General features: G+C 38.4%; 1 protein-coding gene across 2 annotated transcripts in view; it reads left to right on the forward strand.

Moving 5' to 3' along the window:
- Window positions 1-27,057, forward strand: part of MAGI3 (membrane associated guanylate kinase, WW and PDZ domain containing 3) — a 190,468-nt gene that overhangs the window by 154,241 nt on the left and 9,170 nt on the right. For both annotated transcript variants that reach the window (XM_019730392.2, XM_019730393.2), the window contains exons 8-16: window positions 2,172-2,266; window positions 7,300-7,488; window positions 9,456-10,061; window positions 11,324-11,355; window positions 13,461-13,617; window positions 16,130-16,221; window positions 18,098-18,290; window positions 20,357-20,545; window positions 25,654-25,839. In XM_019730392.2, the coding sequence (XP_019585951.2) occupies window positions 2,172-2,266; window positions 7,300-7,488; window positions 9,456-10,061; window positions 11,324-11,355; window positions 13,461-13,617; window positions 16,130-16,221; window positions 18,098-18,290; window positions 20,357-20,545; window positions 25,654-25,839 (1,739 nt within the window). The remainder of the gene's footprint in view (window positions 1-2,171; window positions 2,267-7,299; window positions 7,489-9,455; window positions 10,062-11,323; window positions 11,356-13,460; window positions 13,618-16,129; window positions 16,222-18,097; window positions 18,291-20,356; window positions 20,546-25,653; window positions 25,840-27,057) is intronic.

The following is a 27,057-nucleotide window of genomic DNA, read 5'->3' on the forward strand; positions in this document are numbered from 1 at the left end:
TGGCAGTTTCTCTTTGTTAAGTATTTATTTCAGAGGCCTCTGACGTGGATTCTTTCATTTTTGAAAACAAAATTGTTCCCAAAATGTAAGGGCAAGCCTTCCATAAGAACGCTTGTATATTTAGGAATGTTGTCTTATTGTATTACGTTAAATGTCTTAAGCACTTAGGGGACAAAGGCAAAATATACATCTGCTTTAATATTGCACATTCTTCATGAAAGAAGAATGGTTTTGTTTGCTGAGATGAATTTTTAAAATCCACCTATTATACACAAAGTTTCAAAGAGTCCAAGTTATGTATTATATATTTAATCCTTGTTTGCTACCTTTGTTTAATTTTTCTGGTAACCTATAATCGCCTCCCTTACTTCCTATATAGCTAGTCATATGGAAAACAAAATCTGTTACACCTTAATAATATTATGGATATAATCACTAAATGAAAAGAGGAATGTAATCCCTTTTTTGGGGAGGGAGGGTGGCATTTTAATCTAGGTAGTCTATGGTGACAGATACAATTACTCCCTTTACTAAAATCTTACATTCGTTTGTCAAAAGAATTTCAGGAAACGGATTGCTCATTTGCATACTTCTATTCTCTTCTCCCCCACATTACAAAGAGTATAAATACAAATCACTACTTTTTATGTTCTAATGCCTGGGTGGCAAAGTGAGTCATTGTAGCTGATGCCGTTTAAGTGAACCAAGGTTCTTTCTAAGCAGGTTTATTCTTTTTTTAAGTGTCAGTTTCTAGTTGTTGTTGTTTTAAAGACTATGTAAAACGTCAATACCTACTAAATAATTTTTGTAAATAGTAGAAAGTTAACACCAAAGGCCTTCATTGTCACAGAGCGTTAAACAGTTAACTCAATGGATCAGGTGTCCCCTTGTAGTAAGAAGCAGAAGCATGCTTGAGTTTTAGTGACATCAGAACCCAAACAATGTCAAGCAGAACTTGCCATATTTGGAGCTCTGAATATAAGTACTGCATCTGTCACAGGGTTACTAATACCAGAAGCCTAGAGAAACTTGGCATACCTGCTGTGAGGGGTGTGTTTTGTCCCTGCCGCCTCTTCCACCGCCACCATTAATGTTCAACAAATGGCAGAGTAATTACCCAAGTTCTATGACTGCTTCTGTGAAGATTTTGTAATACTCAGCCCCTCTAAAGACAATCATAATCTGAGATTCTATTGGCTTCATATTTAATTGTTTGTATTCACTAATGTCACTTCTTGGTGAAATGGATTCTACTGGAAAAATGCATATCATTTGGCTGCAATATATTTGTGCCACGGAAGTGTTAGAATATAATTCCCATTGCTTCTATATTAGGCCTAGTTGTGGTCTTAAACACCATTTGTACAATAGTTGCATTCTTGTACAGCTAGTCAACTTCCAGGTAACTGACTTGCCAGAATAACCAATGCTCTGTTCCCTCTGTGAAACTCACTGTTGCCCATAGTACGTCAACTGCTATTGGCTAATCGCTTACCCTGGTCGTCTCCCCCTGCTATTCCGCTTTTCCCCACAGACGTGTGTGCTTTCCACGCGTCATTGTGAATGTTCCCAAATCAGAAATACCAGTCAAACTTACGCTGTAATTACAGAATTCATTTCATTATTAAATAATTACGAAGAAATTTAAACGTGAGGAGTTATTCTGTGATATGAGTTGATAAAAAGCTAATCTCTTTCTTAGTGGCTGCTAAATCGATGTGGGCGAGTCAGCTGGAAAAGTAATAGTAAAGTTCTAGAAGGCTTCTGGACTCAGATGTCTTCAAAAGTGGCTTTACAGCTGCTTCATTTTAGAGAAACTTAAATCCCTCCAATCATTAACTGCCTTTTAAAAAACTAACTAATCGATGACCAACAGTTCTGATTGCATTGACTATGAGGGCTTCTACCGTTGTTAGAACTTACTGGCTGTATTGGGTACATCTCTGAAGAAGCTATAGTGAATGCTTCAGCAGCTCTGACTTCTGTGGGCTTCTTCTTGAGTTGCCCAAAGCCCTTCCACTGTGACCTGTCAGCCTCTTTGTATTCCGTTGCTTAGAATACATATGTGTCCTTTAAGCTATGGTGATGGAATGAATGGTATGGTAGTCTATTTTAAGATAATGTAACTCTTTCGTCTTAAACTGAAATACATCTTTTTCTACTTTTTACAGTCACCTGAACCAGAAAACCCAGTTTGAAAATCCAGTGGAGGAAGCCAAAAGGAAAAAGCAGTTAGGACAGGCTGATGTTGGGTCTTCAAAATCAGGTAGAAGTTTTCTCTCAATCTTTTCTTCTAAGAATAACTTGTTTAAAATAAATAAATGAATAAATAACTTGTGATATTTATATATTGAATTAATAAAAGTGAGTTTGAACTTTTTATTGGTGGGGCTTTGGAATTAATAGAGAACGTCTAATTTTTGTCCCTGTAATGACAGGGCTAATCTTACCCTTAATAAAACATCAGAACGTTTTGAGAATACAGATTTTTTTCATGCTGCTTATGTAGAAAGTATGAAATTGTTGGGAGAAGAGGTTGAATATCTTTGCTATGGGTTTGAGGTTTTGATTTGAAGATTGCATTGTTTCCTAATGTTTAAGGCCAGGCCGGTATTAGATCTCTCATTCGATATGAGTGTCTCCCAATCTAATTGCTTAGGTCTAATGTCAGCAACCATTAAGTTCCTTATTAACAGATATGAGCAAATACTAAATAAATCCACCATATTTTTCCTTACATCATTCAGTCTCAAATGGGATGGTAGGGTATTAGTAATGTCAGGATCATTTGGGGGGTTGTTTTTAAATAGATAGGTCCTAAGATTTTGATGAGCCTAGCGATGTGTATTTTGAAAAATCTCCCCAGAAATTCCTTCATTCTATTCATCCCTCCCCATCTCCTCCTCTGCTCCATCTGTCATTAATAACCAGGGGTCTATATGGTCATATTGTAGTAATCGAGTAGACTCCCCACCTCCGCTGTCCATGAGAGAAGCAGTTCTTTCTTAAAGCTGCTCTTCAGAAACATAGTCCTCTCCCTTCAGTTTTGCATTTGATTTAGCAAACATTTTTAGTGTAACAAATATGCTTGAGCACCTACCATAAGCCCAGTGCTTTGGTAGGTGCATGGTGTTCAAACCAGATTAGGAATAAGACAGTTCTTGCCCTCAAGTGTTCAGAGGTAGACTCTGTCTTACTCCTAATGGTTACAATATAGGGTGACAGGTGCCATCCTAGTACAGTAGTTAAATGTGCAGGGGTTGGAGCAAGTTTGAATCCCAGATGTGCAACTGGATGAGTTCCCTAAACTCAGTGCCTCTGTTTCCTCACCTATAAAATAGGAATAATAATAGTACTTACCCCCTAAGGTAGTTCTGAGTATGCACATGAATACATCGAAAGTGCTTACAATGGCATCTAGCAAATGGTTGCCAGTAAATGATAACTTTCGTTGTTATTAATAGAGATAAACAAGGTGTGGTGGTGGCATAAAGGAGGGAGTTCTCGGCTTTCGTAGAGAAAGTCAAGGGGGCAGGGGAACTTTCAAAGCATTTGAATTGGGTCTTGAAGTGACCGGAAAAGTTCGACAGCAGTTTCAGAGGAGCAAGAAGGCATACCAGGTGGCAGGAACAGATTGTAGAAAACCACAGACACATGAAATGGTGGTGCAAGGGCCAGAAGGCAGATAGGCTAGAGCGTAGGGTATTGGTGGGGTAGTTAGAAGAGATAGGGTTGGAGGGGTAGGCAGCCGCGAGAAGAAATGAACTTCAACAAGAAGTTGAATATTTGTGTCATATGTTGCTGAAAAGTCAAGAAAGGGGAACATTGAAAAGTGTACTTTGGATGTGACAACATGGAAGCCATTTGTCATTCTAGCAGGAGCAAGTGGAGAGTGAAATGAACTTACAGGAGACTGAAGAGGGAATGAGAGGTGAAGAAGTGGAGACAGTCGGCATAGCCAGCCATGCTGATAGTTTTGAAAGAGGGTAGACAGAGGGTGTCAATTGGAGAGAAACATGAATCCCCATTTTACACATAAGGAAACCGAGGCTTTGATAAAGATTAAACCTTTTGCTTCGAATCATAATGAGTGTCCAGCCAGAATTTGAACCGAGTTTTACTGACTTTAAATTCCGAGTTCCTGAGTGCCCATATCTCCCATGGCGCACATCAAGGAAGCCCTTCTCCCCCTTAAACTCTAAGCTCCCTGAGGGGACCATGTGTTTTACTAATTTAAATAACCAGGCACTCTCCTATGAGCTGGGCATTAAAAGGAGAGTAATGACTCGGCATCTGTCTTTCAGGAGCCCACAACTTAAGGAGGGAAATAGACACATAATTTTAGTACAGTATAATAATAGAGACATAAACAGTAGTGTTGAAACGAAGGAGAGGGCAATAAAATCTGACAGTGGGAGGGCAAGAAAGGCTTCCTAGAAGTGATGGAAGTTAGGCTAGTCCTTGAAGAATAACGGCTACATTTATTGAGATACTGAGTCAGGTACTGGATTGAATGCTTTCTATACATCGTCTCATTTAAGTCTTAGAACATCTCTGCAAGGTTATTAATATTATTTTCTCTGTTCAGATGCCTGGATGGCATCGGGTACAGTTGTCTGATGCATCCATCCCGAGGATATACTTGCCACAGGGACCGAGTACTCAAATTTGTGAGCCAGGGAACCTTCCTTAGCTCGTGTATCAGTGTTTATCTGTGTTTATTGAGCGCTCAGTCAGGCACTGGTTCCTCTGCTCTCCGTGCATTGTCTGGTTTAATTCCCGTAACCGTCCCACGAATTGGGCACAGTTTTCCATTTTATAGATGAGGCAACTGAGACTTAAAAACATTAAATAACATTCTAAGATCACTCAACTACATCACAAAGCTTGGCTATAAAACTCAGGATTGTTAGACTCAAAGACAGTTTCTTTGTGCTCTTTCTGCTCTCACTTTTCTCTTTTTAATTCTGCTAAGACCTACTTCTGACCAATTCTGAATTGGCTGCTTTATGAATACTTGACAAAATTAGGTGCTAACCAGAACATTTGCTGCCTCTTTAATGTCTGCTCGTCTTGGATCATATCCCTCCTCTGCTGACTTTCTGGGTTAGCCCTCAGAAGCCAGTCTTATTCCAATATTCATGGGGACTAGAGCATGGGAGAGCTGATCAGAAATACATCCACGTTTGACATAAAAATGAGGAAGGTACATTTCACCAAAGATACTGGTCTCAAGGAGGTGTCTAAGTACACTGTCATTGAACAAGCAATCTTATCTACAGTCTGGTCGGCAACACTGGTGGGCACTCGTAATCAACTTACATAACTGAATGGGCTTTAAATATTCCAATTAAATACTTTTTAAAAAGTAGTTTGTTTAGAGACAGGTTGCTAGTTTGAATGTCCGAGACTCCGTGAGAGCTCAGGGATGCAAAGGGGCGTCAGCACGAGCAGGCTGACTGGCCACATGCTGACAGCCTCACAAATTGGTATTTACTGTGCTTGGCATTTCCAGGGCGGCCCTGCCTCTTGAGGGAGATATTTACATAGTGCACGGCCTGGGCCACCCCAGGATTGCTCTTTTCTAACCGACAATAAGCTTGAATGCATACCTATTAGAACAGCAGATACACACAAATAACTCTGGGCTTGATACCAGTGGAGTACGGGCTAAGGATGAAACAAGTGACCCTTGTTCATTTAAGTCATTAGGGAAACGAGCATCAAAACCACAGTGAGCTACCATTCCACTAAACTCCAGTGGCCACAACCCCAAAGGCACACAGTAACATGTGTTGGCAAGGAAGTGGAGAAATGGGAACCCTCATCCATAGCTGATGGGGATGGAAAATGAGGCAGCCACTTTGCAAAAATCGGGCAGTTCTTCAAAATGTTAAACATCGTTACAGTACGTGTATGGTTACTGCTGCAGTCCCACTCCTGGTATGCACCTAAGAGGAGAGAAGATATATGCCCACGCAGAAGCGTGGACGTGGATGTCCCTAGCAACCTTATTCATAAGATCCAAAAGGTGGAAATAACCCAAATGTCCATCAACTGACAAGTGCATACATGTGTGCTACATCCATACATTATGTGGAAATACAAAGAAAGTACTAACAGATGAACCTCGAAAACATTGTGCTGAGTGAAAGAAGCCATTCAAAGGACCACATATTATATGATTCCATTTATATGAAATGTCCAGATTGGGCAAATCTATAGACAGAGGTAGGTTAGAGGTTGCCTAAGACTTGGGTGTGAGTGTGGGCTGGGAAGAAAGGGGGCATGACTGCTAATGGGACTGGGGATTTCTTTTTGAGGAAGGAGAAAATTTTCTAAAATTAGATTGTGGTGATGGTTGCACAACATTGACTTGTGCACTTTACATGGCTGGATTCTGTCTTATGTGAATTATATCTCAGTAGAACAGTTAAAAAATATTTGGCATAAAATTTTAAATCCTCTTTCAAAAAGTCAATTTAAACAGTGCTTTGTGAATTGTAAATCTGCACCATTTGGTCCTTTCAGGGTTTTTAGAAGTGCCCTAATGGCAGCCGTAGTTGGGGAAAGGAGGGAAGAGGTTGTGGGGAAGTAAAGGGAGGTGTTATTTGCAAATGTGGATCACTTTTATAGTTCTAGGATTGTCTGAGAAAATCTCTAAAATTTTCAATGGAGTTTGTTTTTTCTTCCTAAAGTATCCACTAAATGAGTGAAAAGGAAATACACAGGAAGCTATTTTACTGAGACTAGGGATTCTCCCCTTCCATCAGATATAAATTAAAGGCTGCAGAAAGGCTGAGTTGTGAGTTCTCAAAAGTTCTCCATGTATCCTCTGTCATAAGTTTGACAGCTGTCTTCATCTTCGTAGTATAGTGTTTTCCACATAGAGCTCAGTAGATGCTTATTCAGAGGAAATGAACAGCTCAATGAGTGTCCATGACTTTCAAGAATTTAATAAGAAAGGTTATCCCTCCCTTTTTGACTTCTTAGAAGGGACTCCCTGGTGAAAGAAAGTACCAACAAGGCAGTGAGGAAGAGATCAAGTTGGTGCTTTTACCTTTCAAATAACATAGGAGAGTCTCCAGAAAAGAGAGATGACTCATTAGCTAAGTTTTTCTTCAGTGATTTAGTTTATGAATTTAAATTGTAACTGTTCCATAACATTGGAGTCTCTAATTTTTTCTTCTTTATGGTCTGTTATATTTAAGTTATATAGGCTGTCTTAAATGTTGGCTTTGAGGGCCACATTCACAATAATTCTTTTCGTTCTCAAACCCATTTCTCATTTTGGCACAGCTATGGAAAAATCCCACTTTACTCGAGATCCGTCCCAGCTTAAAGGCATCCTGGTTCGAGCATCGTTGAAAAAAAGCACAATGGGATTTGGTTTTACCATTATTGGTGGAGATAGGCCTGATGAATTCCTACAGGTGAAAAATGTGCTGAAAGATGGCCCTGCGGCTCAGGACGGAAAAATTGCGCCAGGTAACCAGTTTTTCAGAATTACTTGAAAAGTACTGATATAATAATAAAAATTATACTGGAAGGAGATACACGTGCACACACACACACACACACACACACACACACACACACGGTGCCAAAAAAATGTGTACACATTTTAAGAAAGGAAAAAACTGTATTAAAATTACACCGATGCACCTCTTGTAATTGCAGGAGTCAACGTGACTTGTATTCATCTTTTGTTATTGGTATATATTGAGTATTACAATTTTAATGGTACCAAACAAACTGTTTTTTCCTTTCTTAAAATGTGTATACATTTTTTGGCACCCTCTGTATATGTACACACACATATATAAGTATATATGTATATATTATGTATAATTTAGATATATATAAAGAGAGAACTAAGTTGTGTAACTGAGAAGGAGGTTCCTATATTATAATAGTTTCTCCTTTGAATAAGTGCATACGAGTGTTGAGGGAGGGCCATCTTTACAAATAAGTGGAAACTTAGAGAAAAGATATATTAAATTTATTAATTTTTGAATAGTTTGTATAATTTTGAGATAACTCTTTGGCTGTACTAAGCTAAAGATTTATGAACCATCTCAGAAAACTATTTGATTGTTTGGTTTTCTTTGATTGTGTAGTTGTTTGGAACTATCTAACATTTAGCCACGCTCTCTTTTGAAAAATGATCCTTTGTGGTGTTTATAGTGGTACCAAACAAACTGTTGTATCCCACAATTTTTTCCCAAATTTTGTTTGTTTGTTTCCTTAATCTCACTGGCTGTTAGTAAAATTAAGCAGCTGTGATAAGAATTATAGACATGAATATTACTATTTTTACAGAGCTCTATAAATTTCTGTTTTATAATATAGATTCAGGTTTGCCTAAATCTGTTATCTAATTTGCATAGCAATACCATATGTCCATGAAAATTTTGGGAACTTTACCTAGGGGAGGAAAAGTTAAAACTTTGCTTCTAGTTAGTCTAATTTTTCTATCTTCCTAGATTATGAAACAAATTTCTACAGACTAACATTTGTTTTTAAATACCATGTTGGATTTTTTTAAGCCTACATGCAATCAACAAATTAAAGCACCTTTATTTGGCAATAACCTTTTAAATAATTATATTCAAATAAAAGCAGTAAACGGATGAGACAGCAGAGGGCAAATTTTAAAAGTTAGAGCTGCTTTAAAAAAAGACACACAACTGATGAACGTCAAGTGATAATAATTCTTCAACCAAAGTAGTCATAATAATGGAAAATTGGAAACAAAAGCAACTTTTACAAGATTAATGTAGCTGACTTTTCAGTGTCTCAAATAGCGTGTTCTTTGCTTGTGTTGAACTTTTTTGTTGCTTTTTTTCTCCTTTTGAAATCTGAATTACAACAAATTGAAACGCTCTACAAAAAGAAGGATGTTAAAAAGAAAATATGTTCATAACTTAACATTATTGTAATGGTTAGCCTTACATTATGAATTTTTAATTACATTGAATCAGTGGCTTATTAAAATCCAGAAACAAGGTGGTATGTAAAGATTTCCTGTTTGTACAAGTAGGTAGTGGAGTTACTCGCTCTTCTTCTATGTACTAAATACCTATTATTTAGTACCTGCCTTTGAATGGCCATGTAGGTATGACTCAGGGGATCTCTTCAGAACGATATTACGAACTTGCAGTTATTTTTCATCTGATTCTCTTGAGCTTGGAGTCATAATTCTTTGCTACAAAGATAATTAAGATTTTATAGATTTACATAGTCTTTTTAGAGAGGAGTCACAGAAGGGAGAAGAACCCGTCTGTCCGAAGTCTATTTTTTCAGCCACTAACAAACAGCAAGAGGTTTCCAGAATTCACATGTAGATGCTGAATTTAAGTTATTTTTGTCTCTCCCCCCCCCCCGCCACCCACGACAATAACATTAATTTACTTGGTGGTTTTACTATTTTTAACATGATTGTCTTTTCCCAGGCGACGTGATTGTAGACATCAATGGCAGCTGTGTCCTGGGTCACACCCATGCAGATGTTGTCCAGATGTTTCAGTTGGTGCCTGTCAATCAGTATGTAAACCTCACTTTATGTCGTGGTTACCCGCTCCCTGACGACAGTGACGACCCTGTCGGGGACATAGTTGCTGCTACTCCCCTCATCAACGGACAGTCACTAACCAAAGGAGAGACTTGCATGAACACTCAGGATTTTAAGTCAGGACCCATGGTTCTGGACCAGAATGGAAAACCGGGACACACCTTGGCCAGTGACCGTCTCAATGGACCATCAAATCCGAGCGAGCAGAGGGCGTCTGTGGCATCGTCAGGCAGCTCCCAGCCTGAACTCGTGACTGTCCCTCTAATTAAGGGCCCTAAAGGCTTTGGGTTTGCAATTGCTGACAGCCCAACCGGACAGAAGGTGAAAATGATTTTGGATAGTCAGTGGTGTCCAGGCCTACAGAAAGGGGATATAATTAAAGAAATTTACCATCAAAATGTGCAGAATTTAACCCATCTCCAGGTGGTAGAGGTGCTAAAGCAGTTTCCAGTAGGTGCAGATGTACCCTTGCTTATCTTAAGAGGAGGTGAGTAAAAAGCACAACAAGGAAAACTCTTCACCGTTCATGCATTTATATCTGTTAATTGTCCTTCGTTACAGGTCGGCATGTCTTTTCCCAGCAGACTTAACTGGTAATTAGTGTGCATTTTCCTTCAGGTTCTGTCTGACTGCTTCCAGAAGCAGTCTCTTTTGCAGCAGTTTCTTTAGTTATTAATGGTTTCATTCATATACATTATGGATTTCTTTCCCTCTATATTCTTTTTTAAATCTGATTTATGGCTTTAATGATTTGAGAGAGTCACATTGTGAAGTAGCATTGTGCTAGTTCAAATGAAATATATCCTCCTAATTTCATTTTCTCTGTTGATGACAACAGTAGAAATTGACTCTTTCCATCACCGGCACTTCATCTGGACCTCTGTAATGTACCAAAGATGTTGGAAAGAGCTAGCGTCTCTGTGAATAAACGAAATGTGGGGTGGTGTGTTAATCTGTACTGTAAAAGTAATCATGAAAGCTGTGCTCATAAAGCTTTTATCTGAAGCTTTAGTATCTGTCCATAAATGTTAATTAAACCCCACAGTGCTCATGTGAGAGAAATAGAATTTTTATTGTTCAAGGTCATCAGCTGACATGAACTGCTCCCAGACATTATAAATCCAGTTCCAAGAACTGATCACCAAGTTTGAATTTTAATGGGCTTTTCTTCTCTTCATACCTATGAATGACTAGTGTTTTAAAGAATAAAATCTGGCCCTTCACTCTTTTATTTCTCTGGCTTTCAGTGTTCATTTTTGAGGCAAATGAGCAGTTTAACTTTATTGAAGCGTTTTTTGTTTTTTTTCTCCTTATTTCTTTGAACTATTTTTGTTTCTTCTCTGGATGAGATGGCAGAATGTGCTCAGAGTAAGGTGAAAAGCTCTTTGTGAGTGCTGGGGAGTCATCCAGAGTTCCAACAAATATAACAGAGACCGGGGTGTGGTGTCAGACAGGGTGGATGTCAATTTTCTGCCTTGCTACCCCTTGGTTCTACGGTATCTGGAAATAAAGTTAATCTATTTGAGTCTTTGGTTACCTTATCTATAAAATGGTAGTAACATTTATGCCTTAGGATTGTCCTAAAAATGAAAGGAGATAATATATGTCTAAGGCCTGGCACCTAGGAGGTGTCGGACATAGAATTTACTAGCCTGCTAAAAGTTGAAGCTAGTTTATCATAAACATTAGGCATATTTGTGATCTGGAAATGCTTCCTCTGTTTTTAAAATTTGGCTCATTTTTTTAAAGGTCCTCCTTCACCAACTAAAACCGCCAAAATGGTGAGTATACAGTGGTCCTCCAATGCCCCTTCTTCCCAACACACACTGAGAGAGATGCCACGTTCCCCTCTGTCAGGACAGCTCCCTGTGGTCGTGGGGATTCTCGACTGGGACGAGTCAGGAGCCACACTGCCCTGAGCGGGTATCAGAAACTCGAGAGAAGCGTGTGAGTTAGAACAAGCCCCCTAGAGAGGAGTGTGCTCTCCTGGTTAAGTATTTCAGCTGGAGGAGTCCTAGAGACCCATCCCACCAATAATCCTGTCCTCTAAACAGTGAAAATGGGGACACAGGGAAGTGCCGACCTAGGGGTCCTTTTATTTTCTTTGTGTCTGAGTGGAGCAAATGGCAGGGCAGACCCCAACTGTTACATCTTTTCCCCGCTGCCCTAAGGGAAGACGTGGCAGCCTCACGTAATTTCATGGAGACTGTAAATACCCGTATTGCAGTAACCTTCTCCTATTTAGAAGTTCTAGAGAATTGTGGCCCTCTCTGCTCAATGTGCTTGTTATGAAAGTGATAGGTTGTCCGACTTACAACAGGGTTTCCTTTGGCATTCTGAACAACCAAGTAGCCTATTTAAGAACAGGTACAGAGAATAAAACCTAAAAACAGGCTCCATCAAAACAAATAACACTATGAAAGAAACTGTGCTAGGTGCGTGTGTGTGTAGCTATGTAAGTTTCCATAGTTATGTGGATATGGATAGACAGACAACTCTACAAAATCCTAATTTAGTTCTAGTTTGTTTGATTTGGAATCTGTCATCGCACAATTGAAAGATGGTTATCCATAGCCTTAAACTATAGGCTAGTGAAGGAAAGACCATCAGATGTAAAACAGATGTATTCTTTCTAGCCCACCTAATAGGACCCTCTGCAAATCTGCTGTTTTATGGATCAAAAGGAAAGAAATGCTCTGCACTTTTATAGACTGAACCACTTAGGTCCAGTGTAAACAGAAATTTAAAAAAAAATTTTGCCTATTCAGTTAAAATTGCACTGTATTTTTCTACGTTGCTCTGGTTCCTCTAGTAATCATTTTTAACTCCTGTGCTACCGTATCCATTTCGTAATGGATGCCAGTATAGCCATGGTGACCCTAATGCTTTATCACTGGTGGAAGTTTCTGATGATCTCTCACTGCTCTGACAGAATCCCCGGACATGGGGCAAATGGCAGGAGACTGCTCTTATCTCCGCTGCCACCTAACTGGGTCTGGGTCAGGGTCAGGGAAGGGTCCCCTCTGGCACAACATTGGTAGGGACTGGTCCCTCACTACTCCCTGACAAGGTGCTGTGCCTGCAGTCTAGTCAGGATTAATTATTTTATCCCAAGCATCTATAATCCCCCTCTCCTAACAATAATTCCGGACAACAAGCTGTTCTCAAAACCATATTTATTTTCTTAGGCTGTTTATTGGATTTCATTTTTAAGATGTTATTAAAGAAGTCATTTGGTTTGGCTATTAGTTTGGAAAAGTTCTATCTGAATGGGAAAAATACGAAAATATGCTACTCTGTTTTCTCTTATCTGATTGCGTGGCAGTGGCGCACTTCTCCGTAATATATTTGAATTGGCCGTGCAGGTTTTCGCAGTGTCATCTTTATTACCTAAGTTAACACTTCCTATTACATTTGCTTAGAAACAATATTATCTTAAACCTCTTCCCTGGGAATTAAGTTCAGTGAGTGGGCGCGGGGGGTGGGTTGGGGTGGGGGGGATTTATTGAGAATTCCCTGAAGGTTTTTGCTCAGAGTCTCCCTCCTGTTTTACTTCGAAGTGTTGCCTTGTGTTGTATACCTAATTATCATCTTCTCAAAGTCAAATTATGTCTTGGTGGTAGAGAACAGAGCAGGCTTGCTTAAATTAAATGTAAGACTGACTAAGGCCTTTCAGTAGACGTTTCTAATTTAAGGTAAATATGATTTACCCAAATACCCATGGCTACATAAGTGAATTCCTGGAAGACTGCAGCTAAGCTGTGGCTTTGACCCTGCCCCCTGGAAAATTGGAATCAGTTGACATACCCAGTTCAGACAACAGTGTTATGAACTAATCAACCATCTGGTTTTTTAAAATACTAAGGAAGGCCCTTTTCCATTTCAGAAAACAGATAAAAAGGAAAATTCAGGAAGTTTGGAGGCCATAAATGAGTCCATTCCCCAGCCTATGCCTTTTCCACCCAGCATTATCAGGTCAGGATCCCCGAAACTGGATCCTTCTGAGGTCTACCTGAAATCTAAGACTTTATATGAAGATAAACGTAAGTAGCTGTGCAATATTTCAGAAGAGTATGCAACAAAGTAAATTTGAATTTTTTTAAAAAACTAGGACCTTCCAATCTTTCAAAACCACGTTGAAGTTATTCCTTCATTCTCATTTTAATATGACTCTGGGCTTCTTCCATTTACATTCAATAGTCATTCATTCATTCATTCATTCATTCATTCATTCTCTTCAGAACCATGTATTAAGTGCCTGCTGTCTCCCCGACACCATAGTAGGTAATGGAAATACAGAGATAAATAGGGTACATCAGCCCTGCACCCCTCCAAAATGATTAAACCTAAGTGGAAAAGACAAATATGTAATCAAATAATATGCAGATAAGTGCAAGTAAGCCTAAGAGGTGCAGTAATAGCACGAAGGACTGGCTGAACCGACTCCAAAGCAGGAAGTGGTCAATTTTACCAGTGTGGGTAGTAGGAAATATCACATACTGCTTCATATAGGAAGTTCAGCTTCAAGTCTTCAAAGACAAAGAAGTGTTTATGGACAGAGAAAAGGGAAAGAAAGAAGGAATAACGTTTGTGCCTGGACCTTGCATGGCCTGGGCTCTGCAAGAGGTTCCGTCAGGCTGGGAATGGTTGGCCAGTGGTGCTGTCCTGAGGAGCTGGAGTCGGTCATGGTAGGGAGCCATGGAATAGTTTTAGCTAGAGGGATGCCATCATTGGACTTGTGTTCTGGAAAGATTTTCCTGGCAGGAGTTTGAAGCATGGTGAATCAGTGGGGTGTGCAATCTGAGGAGGGCACCAGAGAGTGAACGCCCTGTGGGGTTCACCTGAGAGACGAGGAGAAGAGCGAGTGCCTAAGGCAGAAATTCATTTCCATGTTAATTGACTTACTAATGATAATCTTTTCCAAAGTAAAATTGCAGATTCAAGTAGGTTTAATTTTTTTCAAATGTATCTACATCTACCTTGGAAAAGATGTCCACAGGTGGGAATATTATGTATAATTGACTTTATACTGATTTAACCAATTATAGATCTTTATCTTGAATACCTTATCTTTGGAAAGACAAACAGCCGGCATAAGCACAGCAAAGAAATAATTTAAATTGGTATAACCATGGAAAATACCTTTCTTCAGGCTTCCCATTCATGGCCTGATGCTTTCTTACTGTGTTTCCCGAAAATAAGACCTAGCCAGCCAATCAGCTCGAATGCGGTTTTTGGAGAAAAAATGTGTAAGGCCTGGTATTATATTATATTACGTTATATTATATTATACCCAATCTTACATTATATGAGACCCAGTCTTACAGTAAAATAAGACCTGGTATTATATTACATTACATTACATTACATTACATTACATTACATTACATTACATTACATTATATTATATAGACCCTGTCTTATAGTAAAATAAGGCTGGGTCTTATATTAATTTTTGCTCCAAAAGATGCATTAGAGCAGATTGTCCGGCTAGGTCTTATTTTCGGGGCAACACGGTAGCACTGGTATAAATTAGTCAATCCCTCGGGCCTCACCCATAAAGTAAATGAATTGGACTCTTGAGTCTTTTTGTCTCTAAACTTCTATGATTCTAATGGAAAGTATTTCTCAAAAGAGATTGCTTCTAAGGAACGTTATCAGGATTTACCCTATACAGTATCTCACTTTATTTATAAAGTTCCCTGACATGTTTCTCTCTTTTCCCTTTCTAGCAAATACTTCTTACTTATAAATAACATTAATATTTTCCCAGAGATAAAATTTTAGTCATGAGGTAGATTTTCCTGACTTAATATTTTGATGAATGTGACCTGCCCATTGGGGCCAGGATCCTGTGGGTTAAGAACCTGGACCCTGGAAATCAAACTGAGTTTAAATCTCAACTCTGCCATTTGCCTGCGGGGTGACACTGGGCAAGTTACTTAAGCCCTCAGTTTCCCTAGCTGGAAAATGGGGCTAATAGTAGGCATTAGCTATTAGTTGATGTCTTTTAAAATAGTATCATTTTGCAAAATTAGGCTAAGGAATCAGTTCAAATGGAATACTTTTCTGAAACAAAGGTATTAGGTTAGGAGGAGAATGAAGGTACTTTATGTGCTCTCTTTTGCCAGGATTTCCCCAAGTGTTAATTTAGTTAATTTGCACCTGTCAAATATCAAACTTACATTGGATAATTCTGAATTTAATATTGTAATATTGATTCAAAGGCACTAGGAGTTCATGGGAATATAACACTGAGTATGTGGAAGTGAGGATCAGACATAACCAAGCAATCTTGACACAAAGTTTTGTTTGGAGCTCAAAATAAAGATTTATGATTGAAACATTTTGTGGTGTTATACTCTTGTGTAATTTTTCACATATCAAAAAGGTCTTAGGGTATAGTTTATTGAACTCTATAATATTATCCTACTAAATATTGAAGTTTGATTTATTTTAATCCTTTTAAAATAAACCAAATTATTTATTTATTTATTTATTTATTTACTTACTTACTTACTTACTTATTTTTTATATTTTCTTGTTTTTCCTTAGCACCAAACACCAAAGATTTGGATGTTTTTCTTCGGAAACAGGAATCAGGGTTTGGCTTCAGGGTGCTAGGAGGAGATGGACCTGACCAATCTGTAAGTTTAAATACTTTAGAATTTGGCTTTTCCCATTAACTGTTCCCATTTGGCTATTTCCACTTAAAACTTTTAAGTGGCAATTTGGTAGGATATGATGTTTTTGTTTGGTTTTCGGTTTTTGATATTTTAGAAAGATTTTTGTTTTCTCTTACAGTTTCATTAATATGAGGAAGAATTGTATTTCTATTAGTGTCATAGTCCATCAGTTAACTTGGTGTATCTGAGATTAAAACTGTAGGTAAAAACTGAGTATGTCAGTTATAAATTAGACAGTCATTAATTCATTTTTCTATGTGCCTAAAGCTTATTTAAAACTTTTATTTTCTTTTGCCTTCACCAAACGGATTTTAAGACATTTTTCTTTTCTAAGAAATCTATAATTCAGAGTCCTATTTACCATAATCACTCACTCTATCTTCTGAATGTTCCGTACAATTGGCATTGGCCATGCATATTATGTCACCTAATCTTATTAATGGGAAGACATTTTCACGCTCAGTACTTTGCATCCTACTTCATCTGTTACCTATGAAACTAGAAGGACATAAAATAATTAATGTTTTTATCCAGAAAGCGTGAGGGTTACATTTGCAAAGCACTTAAAATGTTTAATTTTATTTATACGTGATTCTCACATAAAGTTAGAGAACAAATGTAGTGGGTATTTAAGTTTTGCCCTTTGTTTGAATAATGAAGAAGTAATGTGCTTTGTAGAATTTAAAAATATGTATCAGGTTGTTTTTTTGTTTTTTTGTATAATGTCATGAAAGACTATATTATTATCATGTTTGGAAGTTAGGTGAGTAGCAATAATCTTTTTAAATGACAGGCTTTCTTCTACTGGGGGTGCCAAAAAAATATATATATACACTTTTTTTTTATCAGTATATATTGAGTATTACAATTTTAATACAGTTTTTTCCTTTCTTAAAATATATATACATTTTTTTGGCACCCTCTGTATTTCTGAATAGAACACTTGATTTGTATAGTATAAATGTGTTCTAATTAGTCATTGGTTACAGTTAAAACAATCATCAGAGACAAAATTTAAGGCAGGTTGTCCTATGTAGAGCACATATTAGGTACCTAGATTGTTTCTGATGGTTGGTATGGTTTTGTTTTATCACATCCTATTTTGTAGATACTCATAGTGTTCACTTAGACATTTTAAGAATTTATCTCAACTTGGGAGACACCTTTCTCTTCTCTTAAATGTCAGGTTTTTAGCAACTTTGAAACGAGCCCAAACATTCAGAATTACCTAATTACAGGATTCTAATTGCTGGCAAGCAGAATGAACTAGATCTCTTCACTTGTATGCAAGTGACCCTCAGGCCACTCTGTTCCCTTAAAATATTTACTGCTTTGAGATTTAGGAACAAGAAATGTTTCTCTGTTTTATGTACTAAACTTGTACTGATAACCATATATGATGGGAACATCGTAAGAATTATCCCAGTTGCTGTGAGCAGTGTGTAGAAAATCTTTCCTGAGAGCAATAGACTTCTTTTTTTTTGCTTTTATAGTTACTCCACAGAATTGCATTTTCTGAGTTTAATATTTTTGTTTTGTTGTAGTGGTGGAAGTGATGGTGGTACTTTTAAAGTTATTGAACAAGTTTTGTGTTTTCTATCATCTTTGTGCTCAACCCAGAGGATCCGGAAGGGATGCAGTCGTGTGGTTATTTGAAGGGCCATTTCCAATGGTCACTTTCTAAGATAATCACCTTTCTAAAATCTGACTGTTTTCATAGTTGAACTACAAAAGTCTGTCAGTTTGCCCCGCTCTGAGTCAGGAAGTCTTTCGTTTAGTTAAGGCTCTTGTAGATCTCAGTTGACTGTATGAACCAACCTCCACTCTATCTTATCAGATCTACATCGGGGCCATCATACCTCTGGGCGCAGCTGAGAAGGATGGTCGGCTCCGAGCAGCTGATGAGTTGATGTGCATTGATGGAATCCCAGTTAAAGGCAAATCACACAAACAAGTCTTAGACCTCATGACAACTGCTGCTCGAAATGGCCACGTGTTATTAACTGTCAGAAGAAAGATCTTCTATGGTGGTATGTGAACCTGTCCCTGCTCTGATAAGTGAAAGAACAAAGCAACGCAGTCCACATTCTATGTGGTTTTACAGGTTATTTTACATATTTACGAGGTGAGACGGACTGCTGCTGCATTCCTACATCTGCCCTTGGGTTGTGTTCGCTCGTGTCTGAAACAACTCATTTGGTGTGATCGGGGCCTCATTGTGGAAGGTCACGGAAGGTCAAAAGGAGTCAGAAATAATACTGTCAAAAAAGAGAAAGAAAAGTTGGGCTTGTGTATTAAGATTATATGACTCTATTGATGAATTTATCGGGTTAAATCCATTTTCCTAAAAACAAAGTTATTTAGTTATACCGAGATATCCCATTAGCTGAATATCAAAAAATTGGGAATCCTGATGAAATCCTAAATATTCAAACAGGAGAGAATGTTTCTGCTTGAGAAGTTTTGGTATCACGTAATTTAACATTTACTGAGTGCGTACTGTGTCCAAGACATATGCTGTAAATACTGTCATTATCTAGTTTTACAATTACTCACGGAAAGGTTTAGAGGCACACAGCTGGTAATTAGGAGGGCCGAGACTAAAACGGGTGTTTAAATGGGTAATTAAAGAGCCCAGGGTCTAAACCATTGCCCTAGGATATGAATATCTCTTAATTTTTTTCATCAATAGCTTTGTGAATATTAATAGGAATTTCTAGAAGGGAATTCTTGCTACTTTAAATTTTTTAAAAGAACACCCCATAGCATAAGACTGCAAGCCTCATGAAAAGTGGGATATTTGTCCCTTTAGTTCGGTGCTGCGTCTCCCAGCATTTAGGAGAGCGCCTGCCACAAGCACCTGTTTATTGATCAACATCTGCATGAGCCTTCAAAATGAGGCCCCGTGGTTCTGACGGCAACATCCAAAGGAAAGGCCTGCCTCTCTTCGTAAATTCCAGACAGGTAGAGATGTACGCAGGTGTGAATGCAGTATTGCCTCTGGTGGTGCTGGAGTCAGAATATAACTGCACACGGTAAAAAATGGGATGTTACACAACCAGAGGTCGGCTGTCCTGGGCAATGTCATGAAGAAGTTTGATAATAGTGGAGGCATTTAGCCAACTCGTTCTAATCGTATGTGATACCCAAAAATATCCTTTAATTTTCATTTATGATTGGATGTTCACGGCACTTGGTTGAGATTCAAACACATATTCTCAGAATCACATGGATTTTGAGCCAAACTAGACCATATAAACGTGTATTCATTGAGAGCAGGATGTTGTGGTTGTTGTTCATGATGGTTTGTATCAAATTATGGCACAAAATTGGCCTTTGGAAAAAAAAAATGAGGACCAACTTGAGTCGTTCTTTCTCAAATTCTGATGTCATCCTTATTAGGACAAAAAGGTCCATAGGTTAACTGCCCATTTGCTCAAGATTTCTCATGTGACCTGATCTGTGCCTGGGAGAGTTGGCTGTTCATGTGAACAGCTTCTCACATGTCTGAGACCTGCTCATGGCTAACGCATCTGGTATCACCAGTCAGGAAACTGCGGCCGTAACACACATTGTATAAGACAAGTCCTTTGTGGACGGCAGCTGTGCTCAGCCTGAATGGCATCTCTGTGCTCATGCAGTGGCCTCCCAGACGTCAGGAATTTCGGTCCCTGCACTAAATTATATGTAAAGTTGATTTTTAAAGTCAGTTTACTGTGGCATGTTTCATGATCAACTTTTGTCAAAATTACTGGTCAAGGTTAGAAACCTTGCTGGAATTAAAACAATTTCAAGAAGAATTTTTTTTTTCACTACTAGCTTTCACAGAAGCTTTGAAAAACATCCTTTAATGTGAGATAACATTGAATATTTTTTCCCATTGTTTACTTTGAGGGTATTTAAGAGGTCTGCCGGACTGCTGCTGCCTACATCTGCTCTCAGGTTACGTCCAGAGCTCACCTGGGCTGGGGTGCTGCTCTTCCATTCGTTATGTTATTAGAAACGACATTTTCTAGGGAAAGGCCTAGCACAGAAACACTGCAGTGATCAAAACTGATGATCCAGAAGTTACCCAAATTGATTATGTTTATTGTAGAGAAACAACCCGAGGATGACAGCTCTCAAGCCTTCCTTTCAGCACAGAATGGGTCTCCCCGCCTGAACCGAGCGGACGTCCCAGCCAGGCCTGCAGCCCAGGAGGCCTATGATGTTGTGTTGCAACGGAAAGAAAGCGAAGGGTTTGGCTTTGTCATCCTCACCTCCAAAAACAAACCACCCCCAGGAGGTAAGCGCTGCTGTGTCCCAGCATCCCTCCCTGCAAGGCCAGTGTTCTGCGTCTCCTGCTGTGGTTTATGGACCTAATTAGGAATTATGTATAAATTGCTTTAGAGACTTAACTTTTAAAGAACGAGGGATATTTTCTCTGTTTTCAAAAATTAGGTAATCTGAGCCAAGCCTTCCAGGCTTCAGGTTTATCTATCATCTCAGATTCCAGATAATAAGTCTTAGTAGCTCGATTTGCCTCAAGATCATATCGTGGCAGTATACCAGGGACATGACCTAATTGATTTAGTGAAAGGACAACGCTGAAGTTTTTTAAAACATGGGGGCATAGATTTTTTTATTTTTTTAAGTTAGGCAAAATCGTGTATGCAGAAATGAGTTAAATGCGAAAAGCAGTTGAGAAGAAGCAAAACAGATTAATAGAAAAATCTTGACCCAAATATGTCTTCAGTTGTCCTTTTGTATTATCTAATAACTGCCATATTCCATCTATAAAGTGATCTTCTTGAATAAGAGCCATTCTAACCTTCATCATATATGCTTCATTGAAAGGTAAAAATTTTGTCAGAGGCTTTAAAAATGAATCTAAATATCGTGAACCTGGTTTAACAGAATATTCTCATCCGGGAAGGATGAAAGTATATATTAATTCCCTTAACAAAAGAGGAATTACCTCTAGTTTGTTCAAGGCTGTTATGATTCAACAAATTAAATATTCGTCTTGTCTTAGTGTTTCTAAGAAATAATTATCTCTAAATATCATTATAAAATCCAAATTAATGTAAGATGAGAACCAGCAAATGAATATTTATGTATCATGGTTGTCTGGTAACTTTATTTTTCTATGTCAGATGATAAAAAATCTTTGACCACATAAAAATGGGTTCTTGCCTTTGCCAGTAGATTTGATTATATCTTGAGTGGTTAGATCCTTTGAGACTTAGATGGTCACTAAAATCTTAGTAAAAAAAGAAAACACTTCCAAGACAGTGTTGTGAGCCAAACCAATTTGCAAAAATCTTGCTAAAATTAATGCAAGTGTGTAAAGGAAGAAGATTCTGTGACATGGATGAGTTATTACTATAGTATCAGGTCACTGCTCACTGATACCACTTTCCATTTTCCATAAGCAGTTGCTATGGTAACACCTGGAACTGGAACTGTCACTGATGCTGTGAGGATGATTATGTGTCCTGTGTCAGAGAAATGAAAGAAAGCAGCTTTTAGGTGCATTTTATGTTGTATCATTGGAAATCAGTATTTCCAAAATCAAATAACCATTTTAGATAATTGTATTCTCATTCTAATACCATACAATAATCCCAGGCTTTCAGATTAATCAAAATAGTGGAAGATTATTACTCAGTGTGATGAATGCTAAGCACTTTTTATATTGAAAATATTCTTTTTCCAGCACTATAAAAATTATGAGAGTCTAGTGTGCACTATAAAATTAAGCAATATAGAGGAATTCAGTAAAATAAGTTGCATTACATAAATATGTTTAACATTTTTATGTTGATTTGTTTCTATTCAAACTGTATTATTACATTTTAACATACACCCTGTTTCCCTGAAAATAAGACCTAGCCGGCCAATCAGATCTAATGTGTCTTTTGGAGCAAAATTTAATATAAGACCTAGTATTGTATTATATTATATTATATTATATTATATTATATTATATTATATTATACTCGGTCTTATAGTAAAATAAGACCAGGTCTTATATTAATTTTTGCTCCAAAAGACACATTAGAGCTGATTGGCCTGCTAGGTCTTATTTTCGGGGAAACACAACATGAAATATTTTCTTATTCGTGTATATTAGTTTATATTTTAAAATTTTAAATATTTTTATATTTATTTGTTCAAATTGTTCCTTACTATTTTTGATGTTTTTGTGTACCATAGATGCCAGCTAGCTCTCTGGATAAGATAGTGTCATTAAGTGTTGGGCTTTGTAATCAGATGAACTTGGATTCAAGCCCTGCTTAGATCTTTGAACAGCTGTCTGATCTTGGGCAAATTACTTACCCTCTAAGAGCTGCAGTTTCCTCTGTGAAATGAGGATGATGACACTTACTATTTCACATGAGTTTGAGGATTAAAGGAGATAATGCAAGTGAGGCCGTTAGCCCTGACCTTCAATAAATGTTAGCTACTGTTGCTTGTAGCTTCTGCTGCCGTTATCATCGTTATTTATAAAATCCTTAGCCACTGTCTCTTGATTTAAAAAAAAAAAAAAAAAAAAAAAGCTTGAAAAAGTTTATTAATACTTGAGTAATGAGATGGGAAAGAAAACCCAATTAAAATGTAAGATTGAGGCAGCAGCGAATGTGTGGCAGGAAATGAGTGTTTGCAGCTCATTAATTATCAGCTTGAATGGTAAATGAGGCTTAGGTTGTCAATGAATTTTACATAAAGTACTTGAGATTTGTAGTCACAGTGCAAAGCCAGAATTGATCATTTCACCGAAATGCTAGTTAATAATTTCACAAAATGCTGAGCCCCGCAAGCAATCTTCCTGGAACTCCATTCATCTCTTAGAGATAGAAGCAGGGGCCTGGGGTCAGCTGCCACGAGGAGCCTTCAATCACAGACACTGAGCAATAGCTGGAAAACAAGTAACAGAGAAATTTGGTTCAGAAAAGAGTTAACACAGGTGGAAAGGCAGGGAACCTGGCTGTCAGAATGTACCATTCTTTAGAGACCTTGTCTCGGTATAGCTTGGTATTCTGCTTGGAATAGATTCTTTTTTCTATCTGATTGAATGTATTCTCTGGTGACATTTGTCCCAAGAGTTCCCAGTAGCATCTCTCACACCCGTTACACAATTCTGAGATTCTCTACCACTGACTTTTTCAAAGGCTGGGGATCCAGGTCCAGTATCCTTATTGCCCCGGATGGACTCAGTTCGAGTAAGTGCTAAATGAATGGAATCCTTAGAGAAGACCTCTGTTTAAGATGAAGGGACTTGGCTGGTTTTTGTTTTGCCAGTACTTCAGAGGTTTTAGTGTTTCTCTTTCTTATTGTATGCTTTTCAGTTCGGTTGTAAAGGATTTCTTTGAGAAGGGGACATTTCCAGTTACTGTCATTTCTTTTCCTGAAATGTTTTAAGAGCACTAAAGTGATCTCGGTGGCTGGACAAGCCCGTCTGTGAGAGAAATTTAGGCCAAAGATGAATGAAAGTGGATCAATTGGCTTTATGGCAACTGCCTGTAGGCTTTGTATTCCAACAAGAGCAAGGCAGGACCTCAGACTTTCCCTCGGCTCTGTGTACCCTAAGGGGTTACCTTGAAAACGTCCCAATCCATTCAGAGAATGTTGAGAAGCTGTCTTTCTACTGGTCTGCTGGCTATTTTTAACCATTTTGGTGGTATTGCTATAAATGCCAGGACGATAACAATCTGACTGCGTTTACCTTCCCTCACCGAGACAACTAACCCGTCAGCAGGTACTGCACTAAGATTTGCCAGTTCCTTTTGACCACGTGGCTCGCATGATGAGAAAGGAACCATTGGGACTTCAGAGATTAATTCTGTTTGATGCTTTCCCGAGTCTGAACAAACCCCTTTCAGTGTACCAAGGAGCTGAATGATTGTCCTCTCAGGGGATCCAGAATGAACACTATGTACAAGTAAATCTTTCCTAAGAAGGAGAATAACTACAGTATTAATTTAGAAGGGCACCACAGGGCCACGATATGAGTCACCATATGTTGCTGATGTGCCACCTGTTGTTCTCTCAGTGAATCCACTCATACCACCTGGCACAGGATAGAGCCCTCCCTGCCCTGGCTCTTTTCTAATCACTTTGTAAGGAAAATGGCATAATAAGTGCTTGGTATAATTCAGAGCTAAAAGGCACTTGCTTCTAACATCGACTTCCTGTATGGGAAGGTGAAATCTCTCACTGGGTGACCCTAGAGGAGCCAAGGAACAACGGTATCCGTGGGGACGTATATCACGGCTGGCAATAACTTCCAGTCCAAATGAAGGTCAATTAAAATGTCCCCAACATACACCACATAAGACTAAGAAATACTTAGCAAGGAGCCCAATTGACTATGGAAATTAAACATAATCAGAGTGCCATTTAAAATATTAATTATCCCTATTCATAACAATCAGTAGTCAGAAAGAGCCCAAGTGCCTGATAAGTTTGCTGAACGAGGTAAGGAAATTTTCCGAGAACCTAGAAGGAACATTTATGTCTTAATACAAATGCTCCTTATGAAAATGGTGAAAGATATTTGGACAAGATTCCTGAATGTCTGAGAACTCATTTTAAGTCATAATAACAGCAAAGTGTCTGAAAAGTCAGTCTAGGAAAGGCTTTAGTATTATGAGCTACAGATATAATAGAACTGCCCAGAGTGTCTTCACAAAAGCCGTAAGCCCCACTTTGTGCTTTCAGGGTAGGATTTTATCCACGAGCCAAATAATCTTAATGTGAACCATTTGATGTTCTAATTCCACTCCGTTTAATTTTTAAAAGACCTAAAGACATAAATAAAAGGAATTAATGTTGCTATAGAACTAAGTATGACTCATTTTAATGGTCAGTCATTTCACTGTACTAATTTCTGACCAGGAACTTCTGAGTCCTAAACTTGAGTTTGAACTGCATTTATTTACAAGGTCTCTTATGGGAATGACTGCTCCTTCAACAGAACCAAAGATGGTCTCACTGCAGCAGTTTCTAAAATAGCCCAAAACGTGACACAGCCCAAACGGCCAACAACAAACAAAAAACATCAGATTAGTGAAATATTATCCATGGGGTCAGTAGCCTTTAAACAGGATTATTAAGATGACAATATAAAAAATGGAAAAAGATATGTGGTAAATGGGAAATAGCAGAGAGGTTTATATGCTGTGGGTGCAACTATGTAAAGAGTATGTCTGTGGGCCGAAGTGACCAATGATGTGAAAAGATTAATAGTTGTCTTTGGATAGGATAATCACGTGTTTTTTTGCTGTAGTTTTAAAGAATTTCCTTTGATATTATTGTATTGAATTTTTCAACAATGATGATGATGATAAATCCAACAGTACAGGAGAGCTTAAGTAATTGAAAAACCTGGGGATTTTTTTTTCCCCATAGTCATTCCGCATAAAATTGGCCGAGTCATAGAAGGAAGTCCAGCGGATCGCTGTGGAAAACTGAAGGTTGGAGATCATATCTCTGCGGTGAACGGGCAGTCCATTATCGAACTGTCCCATGATAACATTGTTCAGCTGATCAAGGACGCTGGTGTCACTGTCACCCTAACGGTCATTGCTGAAGAAGGTAAGAACCAGTCGACCCCTCGCTGACCTGAGGGGACAGAGCCTGCAGAAGGTGGTGGCTTCCTCCAGCATTGCCCGAGTCTCTGCAGTGTCAGAACCATTTATATACCCTGGAGTCTCATGTTTTGCCTTTTCCATTTAATGAATTTGAAAGTTTATTATAGAATTGTTAGGAGCTCAAGAAAAAGACTTGAGTTAGTGAGTGGTGGCCATTTATTTATTCATGTATCAGAGCAGCAAGCACCTGGCTGTGGAAGAGAATGGAATCCTTTTCAGATCTTACTTTCTTAAAATAATATCTTAAATCTCTGCTCAAGTGAGAGAAAATCCTCTGAAAACTTCAAAGAAAGTCATTGAAAGTCTTTCATGTCAAGTGCATGCATCAGTGTGTCTTTCCTTGGAGGCGGGGCTTGGTTCTGGGCAGCTGCCTTATAAATGGGGGGAAAGGGAGCATGTTGGGATGGCCAGTAAATGAGGCATAACCTGCATTTAGCGTCTTGCCTTGCTTTAAAGCTGCCTTTTGATCATTAAGAATTTCTAATTAGGAACCATTTTTGGATAGCACAAGGTGACCATTACATAATACTCATCTCCTTTTTAAGCCCAAAAGAGCAGAATTTTGAAGGGTCAGTCTTGCATATTAAAATTCCCTGTACTACAGTGTGTATTCATGTCCCATTCCCCCATCCCCACCCCCCCCACGATCCTCTACTCTAGTCAGCTTTGGGGTCTTTTTTTTTTTAATTGGGGAAGGGGAACAGGACTTTATTGAGGAACAGTGTGTACTTCCAGGACTTTTTTCCAAGTCAAGCTGTTGTCCTTTCAATCTTAGTTGTGGAAGGTGCCGTTCAGCTTCAAGTTGTTGTCCTTTCAGTCTTCCAAGTTTCACATTGTATTCAGTATAAACTCTATCAACTGGACTAAAGAGTCAAATGAATATTTAAAGTGCTTTGCAGCAATCACACATTCAGATCAATGTCTCAGAGCTGCATTCCATCCCATCTGATTCTGTTCCCCTACTCTCCAAAAGCCATTCACTCCTAATAGATAAAAGACAATTACCTGGAGAAAGAAAAACTTGTTCCCTTCCTTCTCTTTTTCTCCTTTTGCTAGATCCTCTCTAATATTTGTGCTTCTTTTGCCAAGAAAATGATTAACCAAGTTCCCACACCACTTGTCACGCCTGGTATAAAACTCTCACACATATTCACGACTTGGG

Source organism: Rhinolophus sinicus, linkage group LG14, assembly GCF_036562045.2.
Source record: "Rhinolophus sinicus isolate RSC01 linkage group LG14, ASM3656204v1, whole genome shotgun sequence".
In the NCBI taxonomy this organism is placed as follows: Eukaryota; Metazoa; Chordata; class Mammalia; order Chiroptera; family Rhinolophidae; genus Rhinolophus; species Rhinolophus sinicus.